We start from the raw sequence: 9,076 nt of genomic DNA, 5'->3' as shown, positions 1-9,076 counted from the left end.
TGTTTTTAAAATTAACTAATTAACTCTATACATATTTTTTTATTTTTATATGATATCACACATTCGTAAAAAAATAGATAGTTTAAGATGCAAAAAAAAATATTTATTTAATGAATATAATATGAACGAATATTACAAATACATCATTTAATAAAATAAATAATTAAAAACTGAAAATTCATATCCGCGCTGGCGCGCGGGTCAGGGTCTAGTTTCTATTATATACATAAAATTTTGATTACTTTGTTTATTTTCTATATAAAAGGAATTATTTTGTTATTATTATTTCACCGATAATAATTCCTAGGCTGGTAAACAAAGAATTGTTTTTGGTAAACAAGGATTTTTTTTTTGGTAAACAAGGAATTATTTTGTTTTTTTTTGTTATTATTTCATTACACCGATAATAATTCCTAGGTTCAACCATTGTTTTGGGCGGGCTAGTAGTTTGGAGATTTGAGAACAGATAAAATTTGAGAAGGTTAAACTAGCCGTCTAGGCTGTCGAGCATCATGGAAAAGTGATGGAGAAGTGACCAAAGCACCCAACGATCAAACATAGTGGCAAGAGTAAATGTTTGGTACCTGTGTAGACTACTATGTGGAGAATATGAAGTTTGTGCGAGTGTGTTCAAGGCTCCCATATATACATTTTGATGCATCAAAACTAAATCCACCTTTATGCATCATTCGTTGTGTATCATTAATTGTTGCATAAGAATCAGAATATTTTCAATGGTGTGAATCTATACTGTACGTGGTGACTAACCATTTTCATATCCAAGTATAAGACTGAATAAGCCTCTTAATCCGAACAATTAAAGTACCAAAGACCTGGAAGAATAATAGCTCATGAAACAAGAGATGGAATCCGTTGTAAAAGTTTAAAATTAATAAGATGGTACATATAGTATTTAAAGGTTAGCGAACCTGACACTACACAAGCACACGGACTTACAAAATCATATTAATAACCGAAAACAATAGCACAGTTTCTTTGATTAAAAAATAACACAATCTTGAATCAAAGATAATATGGCAACTGTAGCAAGAACAGCCTGTGTTCTGTGTAACTGAAGGTATACCACTGCTTAAACTGCAAGACTAGTATAATTTGTACAATACAGAACGCCATAAAAAAGTTCAGTAAACAAAGAAACATATAGAGAGCTTCACAACATTCAATTGGAGGCACAAGCCACTCAGCTAACGATACCTGATATAGTCCAAGTTCTTTGCTCAATACAAGAAAAAAAAAACTCTAATATCAAATTTTTAGCAGAACTGGATTCTCAAACTGTAGACTTTAAACTACACAAGTCACAGTTATTGGTTTCATTTAAGAACCAGTCAAGTCAATGAGAAGTAAGAGGTCTAGTTTCATTTAGCTTAGCCGAAGGTAACAATTAACATTTGTTTCAGGCACCAAATCTGCAATGCCAAAAATCATTTCATTTTGGCAACTTTTCAAACATTTCATGCTACATAATATGCAAATCATTGTAGAACATAGTTAAACACATTATCACTTTACTGTTGCTTTTCCTATGGAAAAATGGCGTTAAATACAAAACATCCGCGCCATTTGACCAGTAACACTAGAGTTTTCAGTACCAGAGAAAATCACACAGATACCCTGAATACTGTAAAATACTAAAGTACCCTAACCATGTCGATACACAACCAACTAAAGAAACAAAGAACCCAAAGGAAGATGAAAATAGCAGAGCATTACAGGAAGTTAAAAGTGAAAATGGTCTTTTTCTTCCTTATCAGAGTTCTTCTACACCCACCAGGAGTCATAAGTAGGTTCCCTAGATACACACCTGCAAGAGAATTGTCACATATAACTCACTCCAATGCAGATATATAAACCATATCATAATCTGTGAGATAAAGCTTTCACTTACACTAGTAGTTCCTAGTTAATCAAGTCAGAACCAGAAGATATATCAGGAAGGCTTGTACATATGGCGCCTTAGCATCTCATTTATCCCCACAGCTGAGATGCTTTCATACCCAAGAAGATCACGGAGCTTCTCATTGCACTGAATAGCCATAGGATTTTCCGGGTCCTGTGAACATATTAAAAAGCAGAACCAAAGGTGATTACTTTTCATGTTTAAAACCATTCAAGAAGCTCTAAACAAAAGGTGAGAAACATATAGGAAGAGATAAAGAGCAAATTCAAAACCCACCTCCAAGTTATTGAGCTTTATGTACTCCCAAACACGGCGAATAATCACTTCGTCCTTCATCTCCGTCTCACCAGTGCCAAAGAACCTTGCAAGTGGCTCAGATAATGCAACAGTTGAACTTGAACTAACAGGCTCTGTGGTCTCTGTCTCAGTCTTAGTCTCCACCTCAGCTTTTGCCCGTTTCGCTTGACCAGAGACCTCTGCCAAAAAAAAAAAAAAAGAGATTACAAACAGTCAGTAACATGAAACTAACCAAGAACATGTGGACTTTAAGCGAAAACGCTTGTAACGAAGCCATTACTGGATGGATCGAGCGGGAGGATATGCTTAGCAAGCAACTTATTCATCTTAAACATGTCAGTGCAATCAGTCTCGAAAACAACACGCAAGGCATCATCACATATGATCTTCCGCTTGTTACTCGGGTCTTGGAGGTTGTTCTTCCTTATGTAAGCCCACAATTGCCTCACAATCTGAAAGAAAAAGAAAAAACAGAGCAACACTTTTATAACAAAGCAACCTAATTGTCATAATCCTGATGTAAGACGGTGATAATAACCTCAGTTCTGGGAAGAGCAGGTTCACCAACAACAACTTCAAGCTCTGGAGAGACCCTACAGACTTTGTTTAACCCTCCAGGACCACCCTTTCTTTTAGTTCCAGCTGGAGGAACACTGCAACGGAGAGAACAACATTACACAAACCCCAACTCATTAAACTTCATAAAGTTTGATACTTTGGGTAAAAATTACAAAACTTAAAATCCAGCAAACGAAGAAACTTTGACCCCTAAAGATTTAGACTTTCCTAAACCGGAAACCCCTAAAATAGTAAGATGCTAAACCCTAAAAGACCCCAAGAAACAGACCTTTCTTTTGGGGCTTGCGAAACCAACACAGAGGGTCCTTGTCGCGGAGACTGTAGCTGGTTATGCTGGTGCTGGTGCTGGTGCGGCGGCATGTAAGGCGGATAAGGCTGGCGGAAATTGAGGTCATAAGAGTGGTAAGGAGGAGGCTGGAGAGCGAAATGAGGGTATTGTTGAGAATGCGAAGCAGAGAATTGAGACGGATGCTGAAGTGCGAAATGCCCTTTCCCCGGAACATTGACGCCGAAATGCATCTGCTGCGACGGCGGTGGAGGAGGTTGTGCGGTTGATGCGGAAGCAGAGGAGGAGGAGGAGGAGGAGGAGATTGGTTGGTGAGGACGGAGGAGGAGATTGATTTGGTCTCTGATGAAACTCGTCTTCTCCGTTAGGTCTAACCCTAGCTTAGCTTCAAGCTGCTGAACAACGCTGGTTAACGAAGTGAGGGAGCTAGGGTCAGATTGTCGGAGCAGAGTCTCGACTCCTTTCGCTAGATCCTGGTCCGACACCATTGTAAGAGGAAAAAAAAAACAAATCTTTCTCTCTCTGTTACCCTTGTCCCTTTCTCTCTCTCTTACCTCTTGTCTCTGTTTTATCTCTCTGTCTCTCTCTTTATAAGTCTGAATGACGAATGTACCCTTTATGGTTGGTTTTGATTTATCTACTTAGTTTAAATGTCCGTATTAGCCTTGTTAGTCATGGTGTCTAAAGGTTATGTGTAGAGGGTAGTATGGTCGTTTTGGTGACCTCGGTGCTTTTACTTCCTGGGCCAGCTGGCTGTAACTTGAACCCATCTTTTCACTCGATTGTTAAATGTCGTCTACGTCCCCTGAGATTTTGACGCGTTTATTGTTGTTGGTTTCGAGAAGCCTGAGGATATAAATGGAATTTTTTCAGCATTGGATCGTGAATCTTTTAAGTATTTAGTACAGATTGATAGTTTTATGACAACAAAAAAGATTACAGATTATTATCCTGTCACAAATAAGTTTGATGTAAGAAAAACTTAATTATCCCATTCTCCATTTCTTTGAAAATATAAAGATAAATACTTTCAGGAGGTAGATTTATGCGATGCCAAGACGACTGCAGTTTCGAGCCAAAGGAGATAGCACTGTCAGCATCAAATTCCGAGAACCAAGGGGTGTGTTTCCAGACTTGTTTAGCAAAATCACAATGGAAGAATAGATGGAGTGTTGTTTCTTGGGATCCGCATCTGACGCAGATGGTGTTTGATAATACCTCTCTTCTTTGGAGGTTATCTTCCGTGGGAATGACGTTTTGGAGAACTTTCCAGAGGAAGAGTTGAATCTTAGGGAGTAGGTGCGTATTCCAGACTGATTTGAACCAGTTGAAGTCATATGGGATGTTAGGGGTTCTAGGAGCCAGGCGTAGCCATCTTCTGCCCTCGTAGTACTAGGATGTAGGAGAAGAACCTCTTCCACCAGGTTGGGTAAGTGTTTCAGCAGAGCTTCTTTGTTCCATAGTCCTGTTTCTCTAGTCATGATATCTGAGACCATTAAATCTTTTTCATCAATCGTTACAGGTCCGATAGCACAAGCAGAGGTCGACACTGACAGCCAGGGGTCATGCTATAGCTTAATGGAGTTCCCGTTTCCAATGATTTTACCAAGATGTTGGATGATGACGTTTCTGCCTACAATAATTCCCCTCCAGCCGTGTGATGCAGAGGTACTGCAAAACACCTTGAGGAAGGATTCAGCGTGACAGTACTTTCTTAATAGGATTCGGGAGAGCAAGCATTCAGGTCTTGTGAGAAGTTTCCAAGCAAGTTTGCCCAATAAGGCCTTATTGAAGTGTTGAATGTCCATAAATCTGAGGCTGCCCATGCTTTTTGGTTTGGTAAGATTGTCCCAGGATATCCAACATATATTCTTTTTTTAATCACTACCATCCCACCAAAAGCGAGTCATAACTGACTGTATCTTTTTACAGAGGTTGATAGGGACAAGGAAGCAAGTCATGGCGAAAGTTGAGATTGCGGTTAAGACGGTTTTTAGCAGTGTGAGTTTGCCTGCTGGGGAGAGTTGATGAGAGGAGTAACAGACAGCCCTCTGTTGGATGCGATCGACAATAGACGCAAACAGATCTCTTTTCTTCCTTCCAAACAGTTCAGGTAAGCCTAGATACTTTCCAACTCCTCTTTCTTTTTCAATACCAAGAACTTGCTTAACGCAGATTCTGTCATCTATTCTTGTTCTTGTTGAGAAAGGTATTGAAGATTTATCAGGGTTTATCATTTGTCCTGAGGCTTTCTCGTATTTTGCTAGGATTTCTTTGAGAGGAAGGCAGCTTTGCTGGTTGGAGCGGACGAAGAACATAGTATCATCAGCAAATAGCAAATGGTTGATGCGTGGGCATTTTGTTGCCACTCTGATACCAATCATTGAGCCATCACGTTGAGCCTCCTTGCATAAACCAGAGAGGACTTCTCCACAGATGATGAAGACATACGGCGAGATGGGGTCACCTTGTCTGATTCCAAGGTAAGGTTTCACAAAGCATGTAACTTCGTCGTTGATTATAAAGGAATACATGCCTGTAGTTATGCACTGCATGATCCAGCTGACAAATCTGCTGTGAAAGCCCATTCTGAGTAGAACCGTCTCTAGGAAAGTCCATTCTAGACGATCGTAGGTTGTACTAATGTCTGTTTTGACTGTCATAGAATAGTTCTTTTGTGCCTTTGAAATCTTTAGGTGATGCAGCATTTCATGTGTGATTAAGACATTATCAGAGATAGCTCTCTCCTGTATAAATGATGACTGGTTTTCGGATATAATCTCTTCGAGTACTGGCTTTAGCCGCAGGGAGAGGATTTTGGAGATGATTTTGTAATAGACATTACAAAGGGCTATGGGTCTGTAGTCAACAACTCTCTTTGGGGATAAGATTTTCGGGATTAGCCTTATGTGTGTCTCATTGATAGAACTAGGCAGGATATTTGTTGTGAAAAAATCCTGAATCTCTTTGATAATTGCATATCTCACGGTGGCCCAGTTAGACTGGAAGAAGTTTGCGGAGAAGCCTTCGGGTCCTGGAGCTCTATTTGGGTGGATGGAGAAGAGGGCTTCCTTGATCTCAGAAGCTGAAGGGATGGAGATCAGCATGTCATTTGTAGCTTGTGATACAGAAGGCTGTATAGCTCGTGATATAACCTCAGAGCAATCAGAGGTGGATGCTGTGAAGATATTATGGAAATATCCCATAATTGTCTCAACAATTTTTGCTTTGTCAAAAACCTCAGCTCCAGTGCCGTCTTCTATCACTGTAAGTTTGTTTCTTGCTCGTCTTCCTCTAGTGGAAGCATGGAAAAACCCTGTGTTCTTGTCCCCCAAAGTAAGCCAAAGATGTCTGCTATGTTGTTTCCAATATTCCTCTTCTGCTTTGTAGGCAAGGAGTAGCTTCCTGTTGAGATCGGAGATCAAGATATCGTTTGCAACTTGACGGGAGAGTTCTGTGTCGAGTGAGGCTCAATCAACCTCCTTCCTTGGATCGTATGGACGATTTGGACATTTAGGAATCTCCTGCTCTTCGAGCAAAGATCGATCAATCCTATCTCCATTGTTGCCAAAGCAATCACAGTGGCCAAAGAATGGGAAATTGCGTAGACCCTATCATACACGCCCTTATCGAGACCCATCGCACCGACAGTCCAACCATCGAGCCCCCCTCCTGACACGACTTTATGTTTCATTGACGCCTCTTGGATTGCGAACACTAAACATGCAGGAATTGCCTGGATATTTACGGATCTGACGAAGAATGAATTTAATCGAAGAAGCTGTTCAAAGATCGCATATCCTCACTGTTTTTAGCTGAGAGCTTCGCGATTAGAGCCTCGATGCTCCACGACTCTTCTCTCGGCATCAACAACATCTGGATACACTCAGATTCTCAAGAGCTCATTCAAGCAATCAATGGGAATCGACGATCGCCAGAGCTTTTTGAAGTTCTGTCGGACATCGCTTCCTTATCTCTATCATTTACCTTTTGTCGCTTCACTTTCATTCTTAGGCTTGATAATGGGTCTGCTGACTATCTAGCAAAAACTACTTTCTCCCTTGGTCTTGTTGGACCTAGCATGTAAGAACCTTTGGTTTTAAATTAATTTATTCAATTGCACAAAAAAAAATACTTTAAAGGTTTATACTATCAGCATTTTTATTTTCTATTAATTAATAATGAAAAATTAGATCAAACTTTTAAAATAAATATATTTATGGAAATTTCATCATTTTTGCCATTATTTGAGAATTTTTAATACTACAAATAATATATATATATATATATAGACTTTTTAATATAGATGAAAATCCGGAAAAAAAACTATTAACTTGAAACTATAAAGTAAATCTACAGTATCAGATTTTATAGTCCCAGAAAGAGGTTCGCGGCAAGGGGACCCGTTATCTCCATATTTATTCATCCTCTGTACAGAAGCCCTTATTGCCAACATTAGGAAAGAAGAAAGGTTAAAACGATTAACAGGGCTAAAAATTGCACGGGCAAGCCCATCAATTTCCCATCTTTTATTTGCGGATGATAGTTTATTTTTTTGTAAGGCAACGATGGAGGAATGTAGTGTTATCCTACAATTACTCAGAGATTATGAAATGGTGTCAGGACAACAAATTAATTTTTCTAAATCATCGATTCAATTTGGACATAAGGTTCCTGTGTATCTGAGGACGGCCATCCACAATCTCTTAGGTATTACAAATCTTGGGGGAATGGGGAATTATTTGGGGATTCCGGAGAGTCTTGGAGGTTCAAAAATACAGATATTTGGGTTTCTAAATGAGAGGGTACACAATAAAGTGAATAGTTGGACAGTCCGCTTTCTTACAAAATGGGGTAAGGAGGTCTTAATAAAATCAGCTGCGTCACCCATGCCAACTTTTGTGATGTCTTGTTACAGGCTCCCCAAAGGGATTACCAGAAAAATTACGAGCACTTTATCTCATTTCTGGTGGAGTAGTGGAAATAATAAAAAAGGTATTCATTGGTTCTCCTGGGATAAAGTCTGCATCCATAAAGATGACGGGGGTTTGAGCTTTAGGGACCTGCAGGATTTTAATACGGCTTTGTTAGCTAAACAATTATGGCGATTGATTGATAAACCGGAGTGTTTATTTTCCAAAGTTTTTAAAGGTCGTTATTTTCGGAATACTCATCCTCTGGATGACCACAGATCTTACTCCTCTTCTTATGGATGGAGAAGTATCTGTTCAGCTAGGCCTCTGGTTAAAAAAGGGCTAATCAAAAGAGTAGGAACCGGGCAATCGGTATCCGTATGGAATGATCCATGGATCCCTGCTCCTCGCCCGAGGTCAGCATTACCAAAAACTCAGTCTCAAATTTTAAGTCAGTCTCTTATGGTGGGTGATCTTATAAATCCCATAGATTGTTCCTGGAATGAGGATCTCCTGAATGAATATTTTCATCCAGATGATGTGAAGATTATTCGTGGTATAGCAGTTAGTAGAACACAACGGCCAGATACATATGGCTGGACGTTTACGGACTCTGGTAAATACTCGGTCAAATCAGGGTTTAGGACAGAATCCTTATACCCGGATCGGGGTCCACGAGTGTTAAGTTATGGACCTAATGTTAAACCCCTTTTGGCGCATTCTTGGAAACTAAAATGTTCTCCGAAACTAAGACACTTTGTATGGCAAATTTTATCTGGGACACTACCAGTATCCAAAAATCTGAAGGCTCGTGGTATAGAGTGTGATCTCCGGTGTGGTATTTGTGGGGCAGAAGAGGAATCCATCTATCACGTTATTTTTGAATGTCCACCAGCACTTCAAACATGGGCTTTATCTCGAATCCCTTCCCCTCCCGGAATCTTTCCATCTTCCTCCGTTTTTACTAGTCTGGATCATCTTTTTTGGAGACTTCCAACGGATGTTGATTCGGAGTATTTTCCATGGATTATGTGGTATATATGGAAAAATAGGAATGACAAAATTCATAATAATAGGACT

At 39.6% G+C, this 9,076-nt stretch overlaps 2 protein-coding genes across 2 annotated transcripts in view; one reads left to right on the top strand and one right to left on the bottom strand.

The window, feature by feature from the left end:
* Window positions 1-1,488: 1,488 nt before the first annotated feature.
* On the bottom strand, window positions 1,489-3,640 carry LOC106301657. Its single transcript, XM_013738110.1, has 6 exons — window positions 3,066-3,640; window positions 2,757-2,871; window positions 2,499-2,670; window positions 2,198-2,397; window positions 1,910-2,074; window positions 1,489-1,825 (listed from the first exon to the last, which is right to left on the bottom strand). Exons 1-5 carry the CDS (start codon window positions 3,569-3,571, stop codon window positions 1,952-1,954), a joined length of 1,116 nt encoding a protein of 371 aa, XP_013593564.1. The 5' UTR covers window positions 3,572-3,640; the 3' UTR covers window positions 1,489-1,825; window positions 1,910-1,951.
* Window positions 3,641-4,152: 512 nt separating this feature from the next.
* Window positions 4,153-9,076, top strand: part of LOC106306429 (U4/U6.U5 tri-snRNP-associated protein 2-like) — an 8,318-nt gene continuing 3,394 nt past the window's right edge. The window contains exons 1-4 of the mRNA XM_013743047.1: window positions 4,153-4,512; window positions 4,606-4,922; window positions 5,016-5,196; window positions 5,351-5,566. The gene's annotated coding sequence lies outside the window, so the exon portion shown is untranslated. The remainder of the gene's footprint in view (window positions 4,513-4,605; window positions 4,923-5,015; window positions 5,197-5,350; window positions 5,567-9,076) is intronic.

Source organism: Brassica oleracea, chromosome C7 (assembly GCF_000695525.1).
Source record: "Brassica oleracea var. oleracea cultivar TO1000 chromosome C7, BOL, whole genome shotgun sequence".
NCBI lineage: Eukaryota > Viridiplantae > Streptophyta > Magnoliopsida > Brassicales > Brassicaceae > Brassica > Brassica oleracea.
Note: the sequence above shows the minus strand (reverse complement) of the source record. Positions and strands in the feature narration are given on the sequence as shown.

What these genes read in the sequence shown, in the direction of transcription:
- LOC106301657 (XM_013738110.1), bottom strand. Translation starts at nt 3,571, where the DNA reads ATGGTGTCGGACCAGGATCTAGCGAAAGGAGTCGAGACTCTGCTCCGA. An exon ending in CTGCTCTTCCCAGAACTGAG is followed by an intron (nt 2,671 to 2,756) that starts GTTATTATCACC and finishes TTTTTCTTTCAG; the next exon opens with ATTGTGAGGCAATTGTGGGC. An exon ending in CCTCCCGCTCGATCCATCCA is followed by an intron (nt 2,398 to 2,498) that starts GTAATGGCTTCG and finishes TTTTTTTGGCAG; the next exon opens with AGGTCTCTGGTCAAGCGAAA.